The following is a 25,692-nucleotide window of genomic DNA, read 5'->3' as shown; positions in this document are numbered from 1 at the left end:
ACACGCGCGCACTAACGAATTTTTATGAATGATGACATTATATTTAAAAATTTACAACAGTTAGGTTAGGTGTTAGTGGTGTTGATTCCAGTCCCTGGGGAGGATGTTTCTACCCAGAGTCCGTTTACCGTCTACCGTTTTTTCTTTTCTTTGAAATTGGCTAGCTATCACTAACCGGCCCAAGATATGGCACAACTATATCAAAAATTAATAATGGAGGTATTATAGTAAATTCTTTCAAATTTTTTACACTTTGATTTTTCATTTATTCCATTAAAAATTGTTCTAACGAGTAAATGAAGTGACGATGAATGAATAATTCACGGTAGAATTAGAAAAATTTTTCTCTATCTATGCTCTACATAGACACTTCGGAATAAACCAAAAATATCTGAAGAGCTAACTGTAAGAGACCTACTGGTGCAGAGGTCAAATTACTGAATAAATTAAACTAACTTGCTTGAGACCCTTTGACTTTCATCCGCATTCTCTCGATCCAACACCTTGCAACGCAGTAGGTGGGATGGATTTATAATCATTATGTCTCTCCTGGACATACTGACCACCAGATTCCTACCCACTCTTATATTTTTTTTCCTTTTTTTCCTTCAGAACTTTCCCTTACTCAAAACAGAAACCTAAGGTGACATAGGCCATGAGGGAAATTATATTCCCCAGGACCCCCCGTGGAGTTAATGTAAAAAAACTGCTCATATTTATTCAATACCAGAAATGAAATGAGAAACGAGAATAGTTACCCATGATTGTAGGTTGTAGAAAATATACCCTAAAGTATTAAAATGATCGATAATCTAATTGGGCACAAAACAATCAAAGATGACTAGCTAATTATGTAAAACAAAACAGTGATGTAGGTTGTCAGAACACCAATAAATCATCTGTATGATTGACGAATAGGTGGACTGATTACACGGAAGGAAATGTCGTGTCGAGGCTAAATCCCACCTTGTTATATAATACCTGCCTTGGTAAATATAATTATAATGAGGTTGCATTAATTGGGGTGTCCTGATATCAAATTAATCTGTCATTCAGTCGTAACTTCAGAAGGAAAACTCCGATGAACACATGATTAAAATCACGGAATATAAGTCTTCAATTGTCTTATTCATGTCATGATTGTTATAAAATATACAGTTGTTAGTGCAACTTTTTGCATCTGATTGTTTTAATTCTTCACGGAAGAATGATTACGGATTGCGGATACGAGATTATGAATGAGTATTGAGTATAATTGGGATTTTTTTAATTCATAATGATACAGATATTCTGTCACGTCATTATTATACCATACCAGAGGTATGATTATAATTCAACCTGATAAAATATAATGTAGCACTCAACGGATTCCATTAGTTTTTGTTAATATTATGTTGGTTTCTAAAACGTAATGAAAATTACCTTGGATAAACGTCATGTAATCATTACTGTTTAAAATAGTGTAATCACTGCTCATTATGTTTGCGATAAGACAACATATAAAGCAGCAACAAGCAGCTGACTTGATTACGTGACACTTTAAAATCCTGTGATAAGTAGTCTGCCTCTAACATATAACATGTTGAGGGGTGGAACTGGCAGAGGAACGACGATAGTAGATTGAATCCAGTGGAAATGATATCCTTGAAATGGTACGATTAAAAACGAAGTACGTTAAACAACGACGTACATTAAAAATGACATACGTTTAAAAAAGACGTACGATTAAAAATGACGTATTCATCATCAGGTCAGATGTATAAACATCACATATACACACCTGATGATGGTCGTTGGCAAAAGAAGGAGGTAGCGCAACACGGCATAATACCCCAAAAATAAATCTAAAATCATATCTTACAAAGAAAATATTCTAAATAAAACCACACATTTAGAATAATAGAAATCTTAAACAAACATCAATCTCCCAAGACCAAATGTAGAAAAAAGTGGGGCAATTTAATTATTATAAATACCTCGTATTTTTAATAAGTATTTAAAAAAAATTCATTACCAGAAACCTTCAGAAATATAAATAATTATTTAAAGGATTTTAAAATCGCACTGTATACTATAAAATATTATAAGCAAACAAATAACGATAATATTGTGAACACCCCCCATACACAGAAACTCAGCTTAATTATGAGGGGGTGTATCTTATATATTAGTATTATTATTACATTGCAACATATTTTATTGTAAATGATATAACATCATTTTATTGAATACACATATTAAAAAATATGTAAGCGAAAATATTTAGTAAGGCATGACTTATTCATTTACTTACTTATTTTAATATTCCGATAAATATCTTAATTAGCATTTAAATAAACACTGTAGATTTTGTCAAACATATAAAATGTTAAATAACAGAACTAGACGTGTTTTTTATAATTGACGTGATATAATAATTTTTTTAAACTTGGCAAATATATAGAACCTAACTTAAAAAAAACATGTATTTTTTAAGATCTAAAATATTTGAAGTGTTTAAGGGAAGTATGTCACAAATTGGTAGAAATTCGGAATCCAGCGTATACATTTAACAACCCAGATTCAGACACAGAATTGAATTTATTTGGAAAAGAATTGCAATCAATAATGTTAGCATATATAAACATTTATTCAATTATCTGAAATGCATACTACAGCAATAGTTGAAATGTCTGAACTAGAATGCATTTCAATAGAACAATACTGATAAATCATATTTAACTAGTATTAAACCACGAGCTTCTGGCACGTATTCAATGCTCTCTCATCCCATACCACTACTCTGCACTCTGCTGCGAATTTCATGGTACCACCACCACCTACAGATGGGGATGTGACAATTAGTTGAAATTTCCATCTTCTTGATAGTAAATTTATTTAGAATTCGACATATCATATTCAAATGTCAGGCAGTATATTTATGACAATAATTTAATAAACAAAGCTCTTTGACGAACTTCATGGCGAAACCAGAAGCTACTTGGCTATTGACACACATGGTAAATTTGCACATTGCTGACGAATCGCTCTTTTTTATGCAAACCGCACAACAGTTCCAACTGCTCCCAACCGTCTGGAGTCAGTGAGACTATGGTATCCCCAATTGGGGTATATCGTGAGGCTAAAGGTGTTGGGGAGAGGAACATACTTTCAGATTTTTCTCTTTCGCGTATCCTTTACCTTCCTACTTCCTTCAGCCTCTCAATTGGGGATGTTATAATCCCACTGATTCTGGTAATTATAATAATGGTATTTCGATAAGTACCTACTCAGAGCGCCTATCTGGTGATTATATATCAACACCTTCTGATATTTGACAAAATCAAAGGTTTTAAAATTTAATGCAATCACCCTGTAGAGACGTTTAATAATAATACATTTTAACAATTAAAAACACACATCTGTACTGTACCATATAGAAATTACTAATAAACTGTTTTTAAATTTTGCCCAACTTATGAAAAACCATACATCCATCCACTCGAGTGATTTTTGCAAAAAAGTTTGTACGCAATCGCTTGTCATAATATGCCAAATTTATAGAACCTAGAAATATGTTATAAACGGTGATATCAATATGGATTCATTGGCTTTAAACCGCAGTCAGCAGTTTAATATGTTACCATATTAATATTTTGAGGAATGGTATTAATTAAATAATATGCTTAATGTGGATACATAACACAAATCGCTCCAGTGGATGAAAGTTTTTTGGTTGTTATAGTTGTAATAAATTGTCAATCACGACAGAGATTAATTACTGCAGCATTAAACCAGAAACACATTGATTTTCTCGCTCTTTTTGACTACTTTTGATTGTAATGAACAGATATATTCGAATTTCGCAATTAATTTGTACCAACGTGTTTGTGTACATCTTCGAGTCTCCTAGTAGTACGAGTAATAGTTGTAATAAATTGCCAATCAAAATAGAGATTACTGCACCATTAAACCAGAAACACATTGTTTTTTGTCGCTCTTTTTGACAACTTTTGATTGTATTGAACAGATATATTCGAATTTCGCAATTAATTTGTACCCACATAATGGTGTACGTCTCCGAGTCAACTAGTAGTGCGAGTATTAGTAATAGTTGTAATAAATTGTCAATCAAAATAGAGATTCCTGCACCATTAAACCAGAAACACGTTGTTCTTTCTCGCTCTTTTTGACCACTTTGACTGTAATGAACATGTGCCCATGTATTTGTGTACGTCTCCGAGTCTCCTAGTAGTGGTCTTGTAGTTCAAATCTCTTTGCTAACTACAGCGACACACTCTAATTTTGTCATAATATCCAGAACGACCTACATAACAACGCAACCACCTTACTTAAATTTTATTCGTAAAGTTCGGATACCAAAAAGCTAATTTTCCGCTGAACTAACAAAATGTTTGCACTAAGTAGTTAATAGGTATTAGAGTTAATAAAGTGAGCAGTTTGCTCATGAACGAAATAATGTTCTTATATGAGCGGCGTGCTCATTTGGAAAATATTATTAACCATTTTGTTTTAGTACATTGATTATCACTTCGATTACGAAGTAATAATAATAATCGTTATTATTTATAGTCCCTACTATCGGGAAAGCAACTATCTTGACTTCTGTTTCAGTTATTGAGATGTTCTCGAATATTACGGTAACTTATGAATATTATAATAGCATTAGTAGGAAATTACTAATCCGTTCTTCTTTTTTTTTTAAAATGAATCTATTTGAATTTTATATTTGTTTTTGTGAATGAATGCAAATCTTCAATCCTATATTTGGTGGCAATCACGAATACATACGCGAATGTATATACGAATTTCTCGGAAATTGGTGATATAACAGCAGTCAATAAACGGTCCTTACGAGTGAGTCCCTCGCGAAAAATGTTAAATAATTGGTTGTGAAAATCTCAAATCATAAATATTGGAAAATTTAATTATGTGTCACAAAATTTTATCCGAAGTAAGGAAAAATAGAGTCTACTTCCGACGCATGGAGACGCTCATAAAACAAATTTATAGTTTTATATCTTCAGTTCATGAGATAACAGATAATAACGTGTTAGTTTCCCCTGGATTTTTTGAACTCTTTCTCTCTATAAAACCAAAGAAATCCAATTCAATTTTACAAACCCCTAAACCGCTTTTCAACTGAATTAAGCACTTTACACGATAAAAGCTTTTAAATTAGATGAACAATTCGTTTTATTCAATTTTCCTCGGTAGATCTCTACAATTCAGGTATTTCACGAACTCGTTTGATTTACAAGCCAATAATGCTGGCCACACATCTAAGTGCTTTTAAGACGATGTAACTTGATTTTCAGATATCTCATCAGAGTGGATCATAAAAGTGTATAATCGTTGTGAAAGGTTTTTGCCATAGAATAAAGAATAACACAAGAAGTGCCTTGTGGGAGTGCTTTGTGATCTAAATCAAAGTTTAAATTTCCAATACAACGTGTTAACGAAATTAATAATAATATTTGGATAATTTCAATCAATCACCTCAAGGGCGCTGTACAAATATATAATGCATTTCTACAATGATATATGTTATTACTTACTATATATGGAGATAATATATAGTACGATACTTACCTGGTAGGTCACTTGAGACTAACACTTAATTGATATTAACTAATTGTTTATTAGCGAAATTTAGATACAGGATTTATTACGTAATTGGAAATAACTGGACTTTCTGTTAGGAATGGTATATTTAATTTAAGGGTATGAGAGCTTAAAAAGGTAAGTTTTTAATTTAGACCTGAATTCTGTTGGACTAGTTATGGATCTTAGTTCCGGAGGGAGTTTCTACGATGTCAGGCGAGTGTAACTGAGACGGATTTGGGCTACATGGAAAATTTGTTTCCATTCATATTTGTATGGAAGTTAGTTCTAGTGTTATTATTTATTCTATCTAGTCACGCGTAGTAATAATTACTCAGCGGATATTGTTCATAAATAAACTGAGTCCCAACTGAAACATTGGCATCCCCAATTGGGGTATGTTGTGAGGATGAAGTTAGTTGGAAGGTAAGAAGATGGGAAGAGAAAGGTGGGGAAGTAACTGGCTAAACAGATCAGGTCACCAAACGCGGCTAAAGTAATTTCAAGCGACGTTTCGATTCTGAATAGTGTCTTTCACCAGGGTGAGGCTGAAAGTATTCTCAAAAACCAAGGCATAAAAGAGTGGAGTTGAAAGTATTATTTATTTAATTATTTAGTAGTTTTATTATAAAATATTGATATTACTAGAATTTAAAAAATAACAAAATAAGTAATCATGGAAAGCGGCCACAAGGCAGCTTCCCTGCAGGATTTACCAATTTTCTTTAATTTAATAAACCCAATATAATCATTTTGTTGGTAAATTTAGTTACAGTTCACGGTAAATTTCTATCCGTAATATACCGATCTCTTTTTCTGATTGTAGCTGCTTCCTATTTCATGTTTCCGATATTCCTTCCCTGGCTTGGGTAAATTTGATCATTTGGGTAAATTTTGTAGTCCATTTATATGAATTTTTGTATTTTGTATGAAACGGGTATAAGAATTTGAGCGTATAATTGTACACATATTTTTTAAAGTTACATTTTGAAGTTTGCTCAAGAAGTTATTCCATTGAAAAAAATTCTCATAAAAAATGATATGTTTATCGAAGACACTATCTAGATTGCAATTTAATTCGGGTAGAATCATGTATAAAGTTGAAGATAATGTCTTTAGTTCTCTGTCAAAGTATCCTTCAGTCAAAAATTACCGAAGTTAATACGGTCGAACTAGCTCAATCAGAGTCAGAACAGAGGAATTCCTCGGCATGTCAGAGATTCTGGGTTCGATTCCCAGATGCGACCTTTTTCTGTTTCACGTCGTTCGCTGGAAAGTCGTTCGATATTGTCTTTTATATTTGAATTGGAATTTTTAGAAAATCTAGAGAAGGTCATGAAAAACTTTGAATATTAATTTTATACTAAATATAAAATTAATTATGCATTATTCTACTCATATTTAACGAAAAATGTTTACATTATATTTATTTTGAATTTTCTTAAGTACTTTTTTCGAATGTATCAAAACCAGCTGAAATTTTAAGTTTTATTTAATAAGTTATTTACTCAGTTATAAGAGTTGAATATAATTTATAAGGTATGTATTAAAACGAAAATAATATCCGTGGGTAAAATGTGTCAGTATTGCTTTTTTAGGGTGAACTTTTTCCCAATTCCCAATCGATAAAATTACGTATATTTTAAGCCGGGCGTGCTAGCGATATTGATAAACTCAAAAAGGGTAAATTTACCGTTTCAATTTGGGAAGAATGTGCACCAGAGATGGGAAGGCTGATAGAGATATTTAAAGAAGGGTAAATGTAGGACTATTAATCTACTCTATTAATGGAGGACTGAACGCGGTGTGCGCTAGCAAAAAACTGTCCAAAGAAGCGAAGCTAGTAGTCTAAAATGGAGTGCTGGTTCTTACCCTGATGTGAGGCATAAAACTGGCAGAGGAAAGATGAAATTAAACTGAATGCTGTAGATATCCCTGATGCGTTGTGTGGAAATGTGGAATTTCACAAATAATGCAAAGCTGATGTAAGTGTAATGAGTAAGATTAAGAAAGAGGAAGCTCAGATCGTTTGGGCATGTAGAGTGAATGAACGAAGAAAGGAGTGTAAGGAGAATATATGACGCAAATTTGAACGGTATAAGAAGTCGGGGACGCCTGAGGAAGACATGGCATGAGCGAGTGAATCAGACCATATCAAAAGTCAGAATATTAGAAGAGTATGTATGATCCGATGCATTATTGCGAATGAGACAAGGAGTGTGTGACAAGACAGAGTTGTTTGGCGGTCGATCTTCTCTTCCTACCCCTGCGGGGAAACGTCGTGATGGTTGATTAGTTAATTCTGCTTAGTTGTCGACGTGGCTGTGCATAAGTAGAAAATTAAAATTAAAACATAAGGATTAGTTTACAAGGCCGTGCTTTATAAGGGACTCGTTGAAGTTTCAGGCCACGTCGATACCCGTTAAAAAGTTCCCTAACAATTTTGATAGTATCGTTCCTCTAGTATGGCCATTACAAGAATAAAAGGCGGCGGTAAAGTGTAAACTTTACCAATATTCGCCCGGCGGGCTGCTCCACTAAACTAGGCCAGGAAAGTGGCACCAGTGACGGTTCGTGATAATTCTCAATAAGGGTTCAATCAGAGTTTAGAGAGGAAAAATAAATTCTGCCAATAAAAATATGCGGTGAGAAAAATGAAGACAATGTCGGGAGTTATTATTAGGAGTATGATACAGTTAAAATATTGGACGAAGAAGATAGGATCCCATTAGCTCAGTTGGTAGAGCGGTGCTCCGGCAAGGCAAGTGTCCTGGGTTCGAGTCCCAGATGTAACCGTGTCTTTTCTGATTTTTTTTGTCAAATTTTCGTTTAGGAATCGCTAATATTATTTTAAATATGTACCCACGAGTTATAATTATGAATTATTTTAAATGTAGGATGTACTATGTACCTATGAGTAAAAATCATGTATAGTTTTAAGTGCCATTATTTAATAATATTTCAGACTCCCATTTGGTTGTTATTGGGCCGATTCTTTTGCAGAAATGTTTATTTCTGGGGGATTTTTATTGCATAATTTCTGTTCCATATATTTTACTTAAATGTCCAAAGGGCTTTTACATACAATGCAGTTCATCTATTTAAAATATCTTTAATATTATTGTTGAAAAATTACGATGAAAATAAATAGTTATCAAAACGTAAGTTAAACAAAATGTAAGAGTTCGTATCTAACATAAAATATTAGTTTGTATCTAACTTAAAAATAGTTAACCTGCCAAATATCCCCTTAATCAACGATTATCTAAAAAAACGTATAAAAATGTTGTAAACAATACTAGGTAGTAATACCCATAATGTCGTTTGAATGTTTGTTGGCAAGATTGTGTAAGCTATGTATTGGGGAATACAAGCTATAGTTGGAACTAGATTTATATATTTTTGTCTAGTTGTTAGAGTTAGAGTTTGAAATTTTTAATACAAAGGTAAGGTCGTTTATTTGATAAGTATATGTCTTTTGATACTTCGTCGTATTGCTGCTCGGGTCCAAAAAAACCTTAGTTTTTTGTGTACGTGGATAATATAACCCTTTTAATGTAGTTTTGACGAACATCAACAAAAAAATATTTAAAAAATCCATGTTTGTTATTTGAAATATTAGTGCACATATATGATCCTTAAAGAAATCCGCCACTGGGAGTAACAGACCCGGAAAGTAGAGCCTTCGGGTCCCGGCTTCCGGGTCGGACGTGTGGGGTGTGCTCCATTTTGTGACGAAACTAATTTTCAATGGTGTCGATGTATTATTTTGGAAATGTTCTTGGGATTTCTTCTTTTTTGTTTGTTTTGGTGCTTTCATGCGTGTTATACACGCTGGAACTTACGAAACTTTCATGGGAATGAAGTATATTGATTCATGAAAAGACTTGCACAAATGATGAAATAGAAAAGATTAACTCATGTGTTTTTTTTTAGAACTAGCAACTTAATTTTTACAATTTATATCTGAAGTGAAAGTTTCTGTAAATACGTTAGCGTTAATCTTGCCGAATTCCACTGCACTTAATAAAATAAAATAAAAATTATAAACAGCACTTGGATTCAACTTAATTACAAGAAATGTGGTGGGAGATGGTAAAAGGCGCATTAAGATTTTTTTTCTGAATCAATGTTATGTCTGAAGATTAGAAAATATACACAAATTATTAAAATAACTTAAATTAAACACTAAAAACATATTTTGTGCATATGTAAAATCCCCAGATATAAATAGTTGTGTCCATTTTATGTTAAAATCAATTGTTGTTTTTCAAAGAGCATTTGCATGTAGCGGAATTCAACAAGTTTAACTTTAAAGTATCTAAATATTTTTTTTGCTTTAAATGAATTGGAAATTTTTTTTCTATACAATTAACAAATAACGGGTTTCTAAAAAAAATGTCGGTTTGTCAGTACCTACCTACTAACTTGTCTGAAATAAACATTCATTTTAGAATAATGTAAATTTATGAAATAAGTACTTTTGAAATCTGATAATATTATTACTCCAGCGTCTGGACGGTGTAGGCCCTGTGATTGGTCAAATTCAAATTGTGTTTAAATAAGATTTTAAAGATTAAGACACGATTTCATACTGAAATAGAATCGCCACATGTAATACGATATTTCTTAAAAAATATCGTTTCTGCTCATACAATTTTTGGATAATATCGAAGAAAATATGTCTTAGAAAGTTCATAATCCATTGGATTAATTACATTACAGTGAAAATTATCCACAATTACGTGATTACGTTTGACGTTTGACGAAAAGAGCACGCGTTAATTCAATATGGCCGATACCCGATACGCATCGCGGCTAGGTGGCCGACAGAGCGCCCCTCTGGCGGCGAAGAAACGAATCAAATGACTGGCGCGTATATTTAAATATGCAAAATTACTTGAACATCAAGCGTTTAATAATAAGATCTCTTCTGGAAGTTTAGTTCTACTTTGCAATGGCATTTTTCATTATTATTTATAATTTTTTTTTTGCTTATTAATTACATCTGATTTTATATTGACATGTTTTCTAATTTCTAAAATTTCTAAATTATTTATTTGCGATGCTTTAATCCTGAGTGAAGTATTTTAAGACCTGAATTTTTATCGAAAGTGTGATTCAAAAGATGATTTGCAAACTCATATTCACTATTTCCATTTAGAACCCTGAGATGTTTTTTAGTTCTGACTTCAAAGTTTCTATTGGTTCTACCTTTGTAAAATAAATTACAATCCAGCCCAATTGAGTTTATAAACTCCTGATTTTTTTGTTTGATTTTCGCAATCTATATTATTAAGAATATATTTATTCATTCTGTTATTAGTGTAAAACGCCGGTTGAATAGTACCAGGAATGTTTATATATATAATTTTAGAAGTGTCGTTATCCACAAACAGAATTCTACGCCATTGTTTATTTATATCTTAAGAACTAGGGTAAAAATACCGTTTGAAGATAATATGTTTAATTATTTTATTTAGTATTTCAACTATCAATTTATTAGAATAACCGTTATTAAATGTTATTTGTCTTATGAATATATTGTTATATGGTTATATGCAAAAAAAATTTCAGGTCTTAAAATACTTCACACAGGATATAAAGCATCACAAATAAATAATTTCGAAATTTTAGAAATAAGAGAACATGTTTATAAAAGTAGATGTAATTAACAAGAATTTTTTTTTTATAAACTCTCTTTTAAATATTTTCCCACTTAACTGGTCTTTCATATTGTAATTCCTAATTCTTATAAACCCAGCCTACTCTTACCCCTCCCCCCTCCTTCCACTTCTTTTTTCCAATTGTAATCTATATTTAATTTTTGACTTCGGTGTATACTTCGTTCATGAAACATGTATTGGTTGTATATAATAAAGTGAAGTTAAAAAAGTTATTTGTTTTTTAATAAAATAAAGTTTAATCGGATAACATTATTTTATCTATTTCCATTGTATATCAATGCATACGTACATAATAAAATGTAAACATTATATTTATTTATTAATTGGACAATTTGCATGGCGCCGCTTTTGTGAGATATCACCTCAGGGGCGCTATATTGTAATAATCTACCTTTATATATAGATTTTTACTCTCCTGATGAAGGTGTATATATAATCTAACTTTAAACTTTATTAGATACAGTAACAGTTTTAGGAAAAGAATTACCACCAGTTGGAGTAAAATTCACACCTTTTAATTAAACCGACTGCTAATCACATTGCACAATTACCCTCCTTTTATCCATAAACACGGGTACAATTAATCAATATGTAATAATGTATTATTTCAGTCAACTTTGTTGTAACTATCTTTAATTGTTGTGACAAACTATACGATATTGATTCAACTTATAGACATTGACGGTTGTAACACATATTTAAGCACTGCAAGTCTCCTATGAGCAAATTATATTAGGTACCATAACAGTTAATATCAGTTGTAGACATGTAGTCAATAATAGTGTTTCATTTGAAATAATCCATCACAAATACGTCAAATTTCATTTATTCAAACAACTGTCATTCTTATTATGCCTAAATTGAGCATGTTATTATTCATTAACTCCTTCCTGTTCCGTGTTTTAACAATATATACTCACCTCTCTCTGTGAATGATCTAATATCTATCTATTAAATGTAACTGTTGTTAATATCACTTAAACTGGGCGCAGCCCAACCAAGTGCCGCCCGCAGGTCCTAGCAGCAAAAACCCGCGGAGCGGGTTTTTAACTGCTAGTTTATAATTATTATGTCGATCAATGTCCCTGAAAATCATATTTTATTTCGATGGGGTGTTATCCCGTTCAAGTTTTTATTGTGTTGTAGAAATAGTTTATCTATATTACGTTGTTGAGTTTTACATAAATGTAGCAAAATAAAAAATTGATACATAATATCAAAAACTATAAAATATTCCAACAAAAAAAATTAAAAAATCACATTGTTGGAAGCGAAAGTTTAAAAATTTGTTTTTTATTGGATAAAGATTAAAATTGTTTCAATATACCATTGTAATAGATTCCACCACGAATTGTCAGAATCAAAAATAGAAATATTTTTAAAATTATTATAAGCGATATATATATATGCATATATATATATATATTTTTTTTTTTTAGTAATAGATTATATATTTATATACATTATTTAAGAAACGTTTTGACTGCCCAACTAGGAGGATTCCCGTTTTAGGACAATCAAATTAGGATGAGTATTATCATTTTGATAAGTTGTTTGAAAAGTATAGTATTAAAATAATAATGAAATAATAGGTATATTATATCAAATATCAATATATTCGCCTGAAATTCACATATAAATTGAAAAAATCTCCAGTGAAATAATAATTGCCGCCGGCGGGAATTGAACCCGCAGCCTTCGAATTGCCGGTAAACTGCTTCAAGCATTGAGCTACGTCAGCTAATTACAAACCCGTCAAATAGATCAACATGTGCTAGTATATATATTTAACCACCACAACACGGGCATGTGCCAAGCTTTGTGGTTTAAAAATTCCTAATAATAATAATAACTATGTCACTGAACAAAGAAAAATTTAAAAAAAACTTACAAAATTCAAACAATTATTGCTTATTACATTTTTTTACCTGAGAACCACCAGCTTAATTTTTGAAGGAAAGGCTTTTGTATGTTCCGAATTTCCCACCAGATAGCGTTGAGATACATTATATCTTCATTTGTTGGAGAAATGTTTTGACTTGTCAAATATTATTATATTTTAATGATAAGGCCAATAATTATTGCGAATAATAATTTGTTATTCTTTGTGCTTGCTATGCATGAAAATCTTATCTGATAAACATTAGTTTATCAAAAAAAAGAAAAATTATTCCATCTTCTGATTTAGTTTCATTAGCAATTTGTATTGTATATTAACATCATTCAATAATAATATTGTTTATTTATGTGAATGTTCACATTAATAATTAATTTTCAGAATTTTACTGAATTTAAAACAGTATCATTAAAATCGATTAATCGTAGCGTTTTTTTATCACGCTATATTTCGTTATACTATTAATTAGTTATCGGCAAATCGTTATTCCGTTAATTCATTTAGTACGAATTCGTCAAGCGTTATTGTAATTAAAACGGTACAGGGGCTTATTAGGGAGATTACGTAGACAAAGCAAATATATGTAAATTACGAAATTAAATGTTATCATTAGAAAAATATATGTTTTAATTACGAAATATCGTGATAATGCCGCTATGATTTGCGCGGGTAAAATGGTTCAGTTTGGAAATGTTAAATTGGCACTCCGGGATAATGAAAATTGTGGAACTGGGACAATGTTGAACTTGTGAACTGTGGAAGGGCGTAATGTTGGCGCGTGTTGCATTTTACTCGAGGGGGATTAAATTATAAGCCTTTGTGGAACTCATTTAAAAAGTCTGTCAGCAAATTGTGACCGGTCCTTCTTGGAAAGCTGCTAATTAATATAAAATACTATAAAAGCCCTGTTCATTGATTAAGGTTTTGTTTGATTTTTTTTCCATTTATGACAAAGTAAACTTTACTTTTAAAGTAATGCGAAGTTCTACAGGACGAAAGTTGCAGAGTTTTTTTTCAGTAGCGATTTTTTAGGTAAACTATTATGAGCTCTCAAAATCATATATTTCAATTTTTTTTTACATTAACTCCACTTAAGAGGCCATGAGGCAAATAATTTCCTTCAGGGCCTATATCATCTTGGAGGATCCTTAGTAAGGGGTTATTTTTAAAGAAAGGAAGAAGAGGAAGTTATAGGAAGGACAAAAAAGGATGAGGGGAAGGTAGGAACCTAGCGTTCAGTGTTTCCAGTGACTGACGTATGAATCCATCCCTCCCGCTGCGGTGTGAGACGATGGGTAGAGGGAGAGAGCAGCTGGAGAGATCAAAGTCTCCCAAACAGGACTCTTCCGATCCTGCCCACCACGCAGCTGGTGGGCAAGTGCATCCGCCGTCAAGACATAATACACCTCACTCAATGAACCCGGGCACCTCTGATAAGTCACCAAACGTAGCAAACCACTTGGGGTGACTTATGACAGAGACGTTGGTTATCCATTAAATGATTTCCGGGGCGGCGGTACCCATACCGGCCCCCCAAATATCTACCAAAAGTAACATGAAGGAACAAAAGTAAAATTAGTTTTGAAATATAAATTAAGGCAAAATATGAAATATGTGTCGTGTTAATTCCTTGAAAATTATATTACAAGTTTAAAAAAACCTTTAATCACAAAACACAAATACTTATTTCATAAAACCTACTGATCAATATCGAAATTACGTTAAATTAAAATCACTCACGCAATCACAACTTATACCCACTACGAAAAATTACCACCCTCTGACATTTTATGTGATTCTTTGCAAGCGTACAAAACTAATTAATAAAAAAATTTGACGCGATATAAATCATTCAAAAAGTATTAGAATTAATTGTTTCATTAAACTTTCTTTAACAGTCATTACAATTCGTGAGCTTTTGATTTTTTTTTCTTCATCTCTCACAAATTCTTCGTGATTTAGTATTATTTTGTTCTTGTTGCTCATACCTACATTAGTAAGGATTGAGAATAATATGGTATGCATAATTTAACTTATAGTAAAACTTACTGTGAACGTCCAAATAAAAATAAATATAAACCATTAGTTTCCTCTTACCAAAACCAAAAAAAAACTTTACAATGTACATTCCGTATGCCTTAAAACATTATATTATTGTTTCCAAAAGGAGGCCATTTTTGAAAATCATTCAAATACTTTTTTTCAGTTAACCACCATTTTCAACCAAAACTATTCACATTAATACATTTTTTACATAAAACAACAAATAAATATATGTCTACAAAAGAAAGAGAACATGCAATCATGTAGAAAGATAGAATACCTGAAAGGATTATTTGAGGAGAATTTATCCTGATCTGGGTAGTAACCTTCACCTCCTGGATATCCTCCTTGCTGTGGGTAACGTCCTCCACCAGGATGCTGCCCACCAACAGGGTAACGTTCTCCTTCATTGGGATAACGTCCTCCACCAGGATACCTGTCGATTTCGTTGGTAGGGAAAGGTCCTGGGAATTTGTTACCTTGGGAAGGATAACGATTGCTACCAGGATAACCAGGATTTCTGTTAGGGTATCTGTCATTGTTGGGATATCCTCCTTGTCCATACCCCCCATTTCCTCGATTTGGGAATCTGTCATTTTCAGGGTATCTGTCATTTCCTGGGTATCTGTCATTTCCTGGATATCTGTCATTGCTATTTGATGGGAATCTTTCATTATCTTCTGGGTATCTTTCATTATCTACTGGGTATTTGCCCCCGTTTTGTGGAAACCTTCCGCCGTTTTGTGGATATCTTTCCCCATTTTCTGGGTATCTTCCTGGTTCCCCGTTGTTTGGGTAGTTGTTTCCCCCTACTTGAGGGTAGAGGTTGGCTGCTGGGTTGTAAGGGCGGCTGTAGTCTGGGGGAGGTCTGAAATTACCACTCACTGGACCACCAGAAAATGTGTCATAGGGATCGTCAGAACTAGAAAATAATATACAAGGGAAGGGGATGGTAATTGCAATTCTAGAAATATAAATATATTTATATACAGAATATACCCAAATATAAATTTAATGCAAACTGTACAAATATTACATGCAATCTGCTTTCATACAATTATTCCATATGGACCTTGTATAGAAGAGGGTAGTAGTCTTAATTTTGGCAATATTTATATTTTCTAAGGGTTAGGGAGAAAAGTACCATCGCAATGGTTTTAAACTTGCTTTTATATATCAAATGGTGAAGGTTATATTATTGCTTTTACAATTCTATACTTATAATCTTCACAATATTTTTTCATATAAATTATTTCAAATATTGTATGTGATAGTGTATGTAAAATGGCAGACCGATCGCCCTCGATTTAACAGGCTAAGATAACCAGTCAAACGCTCTATATTTTGTTAACAATACATATTCTTATTTTTGTTCAAGAGGTTTATACCTACAAATAATTGTTGTATGCATTTAATATTTACTTAATGTTATAATATGTCAAATGGATATGGTTAAATGTATTATTACTGTTAATATTGTGAACTTACAATCTTCAGAATATTATTCTTAAGAACTATGTATGTAAAAGTCCAATGGGCGTATAAATAAAATAAAATAAAATAAACGAATTTAGAAGTGTTTTGTATCCACTTTTGTGGTGTTCATATTTACTTGTTTTACGTACTGACAGGATTTTTTACAGTGGAACCGTAAACACAAAAACGTACGCTTATTATCTATAGAGTGAAACTCGCACGCTTAATATAGAATGAATAATATTTTCCACACCAACTAGAAAGATTTAAAAGAATAATAATACCCACATACTTACCCAAATACAAAACTTTTAATATACATATTGACTAAAAGGTCAAAATTTCCTTACAATGCTTTATATTACATTACTTTACAATGCTTTACATAAAATGTAAAATATTAATAATGTACCTGGGAGCATCTTGGGTATACTTGTTTGACGTGGCGTCATCCTGGTCGTCCAACTTGATCTTGATCTGGTTAACTGAGGGGCTTGCGTTGACTACGCTGGCGTCGCCATCGTCGTCAGACCGCCGGTTGTTGTCGTTCCACACCCACTTCTTGTCGTCCAACGCGGTCGACAACCAAGGCAGGAGTGCGCACGTAAGAAAGATGGCTGTAACAAAAAAAAACGCCTTTATTAATTTGATTCGTGAGCAAGAAATAATAACATTTAAAAAAACAGAGGGCAGATAGAAGACATGTGAATTCTTCATACTACCATAATTATAGGTGGAAATCATAGACATATGAATATTAGTAGACCTGCCCTAAGTGATTAAAAGCGTATTATTCCCCACTCCCCATACCGGTTCCATTGGAGCCGGCTGGGCTCGCGTATGGCTTCCCGTGAATCTTAAACATTGGTCGAATGTAGCGATTCCCAAGTGTGCGCATCGTTGTTACTGGGAAGTAAATTATGAACACTTATAAAAGTGTCTTAACTAAAAACGTAAACAAAATATTCGACTCTTTTTTTTTTTGCCGAATTTGGACTTCGCAAATTTGTTCATAGCGTGGCGAGTAATTTGCGCTCCCATGTAAAAATGTCTATTCATTCAAAAGCAGATTTTACTTTTAAGAACTAAATGGTGATATTATAATGCGAGATGCCTATATACTGTCAGATTGATTTATTGACGAATCACAGTCAGCTTTACCCCCTTCGTTCTTCAACAGTTGATTTTACCCCTCACCTTTAATTTCTAGTCTATATATTCATATGTCTGTGGTGGAAATAGTAAATTATAGGACTCAGCTATAGTCCAGTCAGTGGGGAGTTTTACCTTGCAAAAGGTTAGGTAGTAGCGATTTTGATATATGTTGTTAAGATTGGGACTCTAAGGAAAAAAAAAAGTTTTCGACCTTGGGAGGGTCGAGCTCGACCCGCCATCTTGGATTGAAGGTGCCAGAATTTGTTTTTTTTCAAAATAATTGTGAAGTGGTCATTTTTACAACCAAATTGTTGAAAACAAACTTAAAGACAACTAAATTACCTACATTTTTTGTGGAAAGTTTTTTTTTGTAAGTCTAATAGGTAACGAGTTACAGTGGCGGAAATGTGAATATTTTTCTAAAAAATGATGAAATCCCCAACTTTGTAATTTTTTCGGGTTATTCATTACATAATTATAATAATTTTGCTAACTCATTTACACACCACCATGGGGTAGAGAACATGGCGCATTTTTTTATTGTGGTATGCCCAGTAGGTCTACTCCACAGATATACCAGCGATGGTAGATTTCGAAATGATGTTACATTACTATGAATTATGTTACTATAAATTATGTTATTTAATAACAGTCTTCATCATCAATGTCATCATCTAACTCATTGCCTGTGATACTGAGATTCTGGGCTTCCATTGGCAAAATCTCTTCTTCTTCGTCCTCGACATCGATGTGAACCTCTGGCGAATTTCGGCATGTTTGACCATTACAGCACCCACATACAATAGAACACTTCAATCCAGCTTTCCTGCAGCTACATGCAACGCCGTATCCTTTTTTACAATTGCATGAAATAAATTTTAATAAAGTCTCGGGTGCTGGTTTCTTTGCCATTCTTACTGGAACAAGCCCGTTGGTGTCACGTTACCAGCCCCAGTTTTCTGGATGTTTTTGGATTCCATTCCATTTTTGGACTTGATGGTACGTTCTAAATGCATGGTACCGTGCAGCGTCGTTCGTTGGTGGCAAAGAGGCAAGATTGAATTTGCTTTTTGTTGTCGACTTTGCGAAACGTTTGTAGCGGACTTCTTCCAAGGTTTCCTTATCCATGTCATCCCCGTACAAAGCAACAAGAAAGCATGATCCTGCAACTGCTATGTCTTCTGGTGTTGCATCATGTTGCTTGAAGATTCCTATCATGGCATTGAGTCTTGTGTCGTTTTGCACAAGCGAACAAAATTTTGTTTTTTCTCTGTTGAAGAAGGACGATGTTGTATCGCAGCCGCTAAAGGCATGAAGAAACAGAATATTCTCAGCCGCCTCTTTGTATTTCACACTATCCGCGGAATACAGTCTTTCAAAAGTTTTTCCTCTCCAGGGTTTGCGAAGATATATACTACTCTTGGGTGGTGCTAATGCTGTCAGCAGAACAAGGAGATCAACGTCTTCGCCAATAATGAAAACAGCGTCATATGATGAACACAAGGAAATCGCAGTATTGACAATCAACTCATCAGCATCTTCTTCAGCCTGCTTAACTGTAAAATCATCCTGTATAAATTGCTTTATAAGCATCAAAATCAGAGGGACTTGGTTATTTTTATTGGCTCAAAATCGTTCTTGTGAAACTTGAATTGGCATTGTTTCATCGAAAAGAACATCTGCAGACATGTGCTTCTTCGATCGGCGAAGTCTTTCTGCGGTTTTCGTATTTTTTTCACCATCATCAAGCAAATATCCATCGAAAACAATGACTGCATGTGATCCATAGTTATTTCTTACATAGTGAACGTACTTCTCGCAAATTGACCCAAAATAATCATTCCGATTCCATACAACTTTATGTAAAAGATATCCTCCATCCACAACATTAATTTTGCTACCTTCAAGTTGTAAGCCTTCTGGAAGTTGTTCGAAAACACCATAAAATGATGATTTTGTACCTTTGCGCATTCCTTCTTCAGTGAAAAGCGACAAAGGAAATGGGGCGAGTTCGAATTTAAGGAAATCCTTCAATTCTTCGTCGGATTTTTTCAAAATACACATTCTCTGGAACAACATTAGCGGGTTGATGGAAATAGTTGTTTCGCCGACCTTGATGCTGCTGTTGACTGCTACTAATGGAATAACTTTGTCCTTACGTTTAAATTTTATAGATTCTACATTTTCAGACGTGGTCACCATGTTCGACATCCTATCGGTACCTATTTCTCTGGATAAATGACAATTAATGGTTAAAATGATATTGTGTAATATGTTCATACAAAATTTATCAAGAAAACTGGAGTTTTACAATTTTTTGTCAAAATTTTCTTCTTTCAACCGCTGTAACTCGTTACCTATTAGACTTACAAAAAAAAACTGTCAACAAAAAATCTAGGTAATTTAGTTGTCTTTAAGTTTGTGTTGAACAACTTGGTTGTAAAATGAACCACTTCATAATTATTTTGAAAAAACAAAATTTTGGCACCTTCAATCCAAGATGGCGGGTCGAGCTCGACCCCCCCAAGGTCGAAAACTTTTTTTTTCTTTAGAGTCCCAATCTTAACAACATATGTGAAAATCGCTACTACCTAACCTTTTGCAAGGTGGAGCCCTTTTTTATCCCCCACTGACTGGACTATAGGAGAGAACCTACGATAGTTGGGTGAGAACTTTTCGGACCGCTCCACGAACTTTTGTTTGGTAACGAACGAATCTACTTTTATGTGGTGAATAACGTTTCATGTTTAGTAAGTTACTTTTTTATTATTTTACAAGCAATAATTATTAATAAATATTAATAATAAATAATTGTTACCCTTTGTGCTATGCATACAAAATCTTGTCTTAAACATTAGTTTACCAAAAAAATAATAATTAATTTTTTATTCTTTAGAATCGCTTTGGGTTATCACGCACTCCATCATATTTAATTCCGTAGAATAAAGAGGAACACAATAAATAGAAGTGGGCGTGTTTCATATTACAAAAGTCTAGCCATTCTTTGCATTGACATTGACATTCGGCATCTCAGTACGAATTCAATATAAAATGGAATTGGTGAATAAGAGAGATAGAGTACGCATTGTTCATTCGCTATTTTGATACCGTGATATTGGTTTCTATTAAAATTCACACTAAGATATTTCCATTTGAAGGTATGTTTCATCAAAAATATGAAAATGGTAAAATTACACAATTTAATATAACATTATATTTTACAAAAAAGATAGTTAAGGTTAAATGTAAAATATATAATATTTGTTATATATTCATACTTGTATTGCGTGTGCACGGGTGCAAAAAAATAATTTGTGTAAATATTTGAGAACATAACAAAAAGTTTATTTTCAAAAAATAATTAAATTAACTCCATCCATGAACGTAACAACGTACGTTACTTTTACCATTAAACAAGCTTTATAGGAGTAGAAATAATTGACACACCTTATAATTTTCACGATTTGATGATTTTCGTGTTACCTTCAACGAAGATAAGTCTATAAATTTAAATACCTTTCAGAGCGTGAATTTTTATCCAATTAAAAGTAGCGGATGTACGGAACTTTACTCATTATTAAAAAAAAGTAAGGGTTTAAAAATACTGGTTACCCCCTAAAAGAGATTTTCAGCATTACGCAAATGGAACGTTATTTTTTTGTTATCCTTCAAATTAAAAGTACACGTGTGTATTTTCAACATGGTTCATTAAAATAATTGATACCTGGAAGGTTTGGACAGAATTTCATCACATCAGCGTTAAAAAATATTAATAAGAATTTAAAGCATCAGCAAACAAGCGAATATACTACCGAGGTGGTTTTAAAGATGCACCAGGAGGTCTAGCATCAGTCGTCTATGGACAGATAGCGAGATTTGCGAGCACGGACAGAATATTATTAGTAGACAAAAGCGGCTACTTTTAGCGCATACCTTGAACTATTGGATAAGCAGTCAATAGGCACAACTTTTTGGATGATTTCGTTCGTTCGTTGGTTTATTAATGAGTGGAGTGAACTAACAAAGCTCTTAGAACTGTAAAAATCGTATGCACCGTTGATTGATCCCATTCCAGCATCGAGAAACAAAAGTTGTTTCATATGAGTTATGACTAATGACCTCATGAATTAATTAACTCTCTTTTTAGTGTCAAAAAGTATACGGGGACTGCCAATGTTTAAATTACTATTTCAATTCAACATCGTCAATTTATTAGTATTATTAACTTTTACGTAGTCGTCTGACTTTAGGAATGTCGATTTATAGGCAGATGCGCCAGTGTTGTCGCATTTGTCGATTTGCATGATCAAAATCGGTCTAGGTATCAATAGTGCGACTGTGCTAGGTCATCGGTAGTTACGCCTATGAATCCGATATTGTTAAGTATATTTAAGTCATCAATTTAACCGTGATAGACCCCCTGTCCTGCGAAGATAATGCTCTTCATTGCATTCTATACAAAGCTCACCCGGAGACCTATACGAGTAGATCACTATAAGTAACAACAATGAAATGCTATAAGAGTTCGATACACCAACATTTATAGACAATTATTTCGGTTACCGAAATCTTACAGTGCCAGCGAAATTTTTACACTTCTGGCAGAGCGAATTGTTTTACGCTACAATGAGGCACAAATCGGTCAACTCTCAATAATGCAAGCTTTTACACCTCCAAAATGCTCTAATACATAAATGTTCGCAATTCCCAATGTTTAAGACACCATAGAAAGTTTCACCCGAATACATTAAAAAATAAAATCTCCTATTTTAGCCCTCTCACCCAAATGTGTCGACTATAAGAGTGTGCTGAAGTAGACATTTTCGTCGATAATTTATATGGATTCATAAAAAAATGTTGCACTGAATATGTTATGTATTACTTGCATCTTTATTTGTATCTAAATTTTCTGTACTATTTGTCTAGAAAATAATTTAATAATCGATTTTATTAAGCAATATTTTTATGATTTAATCGAAATCATGATAAAATTCAGTTGATTGTTAAGATTACCGACTGCGAAACATCATGAATCATATTTGCGACAGCCGCGTATGGCTCATTCCATCAACATCTCACATACGATACAGGCGTGGTTATCAGGTTAACTGGGCAAAAACTATTAGAGCTTAACGCATCATAGTTTAGATATAAAAAAAACATCTGTCAACCGCGGCTTTCGCGCTCAAATAATATTTTAGGCGCATGCGAAATAACTAAAATAATATGAAAAAGCACGTTTTTTTAAACATGCAAACTGGGAATTTAGGTTTTCCTTATTTGTACTAGAAATTTTACATCAATGTTTTAATAATTTATTAATAATAATTTGTCCCTAAGCCAGGGTACAGGCTCTAGGATCCTGAAAATGAGGTTACGTGGCTGATAAGTTTATCATAATGTTAAACATTGATATGTAATTCACCGAGGAAGGTCTACTTTAGTAAGAAAATGGACCGTATTAAATATCGAGTACAATTTTTATGTGAATAGTGCACAAGAGTGCCAATTGCTCCCAACCGTCTGGAGCTAGTGAGACTATAGAATCCCCAATAATTGGGGTATGTTGTGAAACTGTTGGCAGTGGTGATGGGAAGGAGATGAGGAAGAAGTTGTGGGAGTACCTGGTTATTCGGATCTGATCACCAAACACGGCTAAAGCAATTGAAATACAAGCAACGTTTCAATTCTGAACGGTGGTCTTACATCAGGGCGATACTATGAGTATCTTCCACTCTGGAACGTGACTACTATACATTATTTTTAATAAATAAATAGTGAAATAACACAAATTCATCAAATAAAATTTACTTGCGCACGCCAGGATTTGATCCCGCGACCTTATCTCTCGATTACTAGTCGAGAGCCTTACCCCTCGGGGGGTAAGCTTGCTTGAAATAGCGTTTGTCATGTTTGGTGATCAGATCTTAATAGCCAGGTACTTCTCACCTTCCTCTTCCCCGTCTTTTTCCTATCCCCTACCTTCAGAGTATTTCATCCGCTTTCAAAAAACGAATTTCATTTTAGAATATGATCAAATTTTATCGAAAATATACGTAATTGAATGTCAAGCGAGAATATTCGGTGACATGATATTATTAAGTCCGAGGGGTAAAGTTTCAAAACATTCCGCAAAATGGGAATACGATAATCCCATGACTAATGATAGGTATTTTCGGGATGGCATAAAAACGACATCTTCCTTAAATCAGCAGTTACATGGTCGTTTGTTAAAACAACGCATCAGATAAGACTATTTTGAAATGAAGTGACCAATCTTGTGTAAGCAATTTCAAAGTTTCTCCATAATTCTGTAATGTCTGTTATAATTTATTAGGGGACCATTAAAGCTTTTTGGGAAAATTAACGGAGGAAACAAGACGAAGCTACCGTGTGTTCCGGCAGTATCTTACTTAGAATCGCAGGGTTCATAAATATTACATAAATTTATTCTTCAGGAAAAGTGAGATATAAACTTATTTATAGAAAATAAAATAAAGTTTAAACCATTTCTTTGACGAAACTAAAACATAAAATTTCCCATTTAAATACTATCAATACGCATTATCTCACTTCATATATTGAAAGCCTGAAATGTTGGACAAAACGCGAACTGTTTCTTTAGAAGAATTTAATTTTGAACCTAATCTTACTACTTACAAAGGTATGCAACATACTACTACTATAAAATAAAAACTAAATTAAACAACCCTATTCTAAAACAATACTCCTTTATATTCGTAAATACATCTAATATATATGTTTGAAACACCAGATCTCAGAGTTAGTCATATCCAACAAGCAACTATAAATACAAAATTTGGTAAAAAAAACTTCTTAGGCAAAATCGCACCATCATTCAAAAATCCAAAAATTTTATAACATAATAAATAATTTTATAAAACATCTGGAGACAAAAAATAACGAGATCCGAAATAGAAACTATACTGACACCAAATACAGACTGAAATGAAACTACCCAACTACACTAAAAACACCATGTAATATATTTATGATTATTTCAGACAAAAACACTATAATATATTTATAATTACAGCGTATTATTCACAACACTAAATTTTGACAAAATGTCAGTGTTTTGACAGTAAATTATGAAATCTTCAGCACGGGAGATCCAAGTTAGGATTTCAGTATCTCTCTTTGATATAAACAAGGCAGATAATAAAACATTTATTATTATTATAAAAGCAGCTAACTTACTGTTACTGTTTTGTTTCCCAACGAGCCGATTACAGAACAAGCCTCACAGCGGATTTCATTAACGTCTATGTGGAACCGGAATGGAAAACACCAGGTAATGTAACAACTGACAACTATTAACAACCAACAAGATAAGAATTACCTTCGTAAGTCAAAGAGTATAAGAGGGTAGGTCTTCGTAAGTATAAGAGGGTAGGCAGAGATGATGGAATGCCATTTATATTAATAGTTATCGCTGTAATTATTACATTGGTATGTCGATAGGATGCTCTGATGAACCAGAAAATTGTTGTTTCGTATATCGCAAAACTCGAAAAGTAGTCGACCGATATTGCAGAAAATTTCAATATTTGTTCTTGTTAGTGCCATGAGTGTTTTGAGAGTGATTGGAATGATAGAAGAAGTCGGGGACGTCTGAGGAATACTTCTCGTCGAATTAAAATAGATGTAATGTAATTTTTGAATAATAGCGTTATGTAGTCATTTGTTTTCGGGGTATTATTTACACATCTGCACTGATGATGGACACTGCAATGCTGTCCGAAACTTTGGCTAAAGAAGGTGGTGGCACAACACGGCATAATACCCAAAAAAAATCACCATAATAAT

At 33.1% G+C, this 25,692-nt stretch overlaps 2 protein-coding genes across 3 annotated transcripts in view; one reads left to right on the top strand and one right to left on the bottom strand.

Annotated features, from left to right (window-relative positions):
* The window catches only part of galene (potassium two pore domain channel subfamily K member galene), a 340,051-nt gene that overhangs the window by 47,487 nt on the left and 266,872 nt on the right, over positions 1-25,692 (top strand). The window lies entirely within an intron of this gene.
* Positions 1-25,692, bottom strand: part of LOC149412874 (uncharacterized) — a 203,695-nt gene that overhangs the window by 37,755 nt on the left and 140,248 nt on the right. Inside the window, exons 2-3 of the mRNA XM_089645148.1 lie at positions 17,120-17,324; positions 15,512-16,153 (exon numbers count right to left, since the gene is read on the bottom strand). Of these exons, the coding sequence (XP_089501274.1) occupies positions 15,512-16,153; positions 17,120-17,324 (847 nt within the window). The remainder of the gene's footprint in view (positions 1-15,511; positions 16,154-17,119; positions 17,325-25,692) is intronic.

Source organism: Hesperophylax consimilis, chromosome 22 (genome assembly GCF_061612785.1).
Source record: "Hesperophylax consimilis isolate HC1 chromosome 22, BYU_Hcon_1.0, whole genome shotgun sequence".
NCBI classification, from domain to species: domain Eukaryota; kingdom Metazoa; phylum Arthropoda; class Insecta; order Trichoptera; family Limnephilidae; genus Hesperophylax; species Hesperophylax consimilis.
This window is presented reverse-complemented; position numbering and strand designations above follow the sequence as displayed.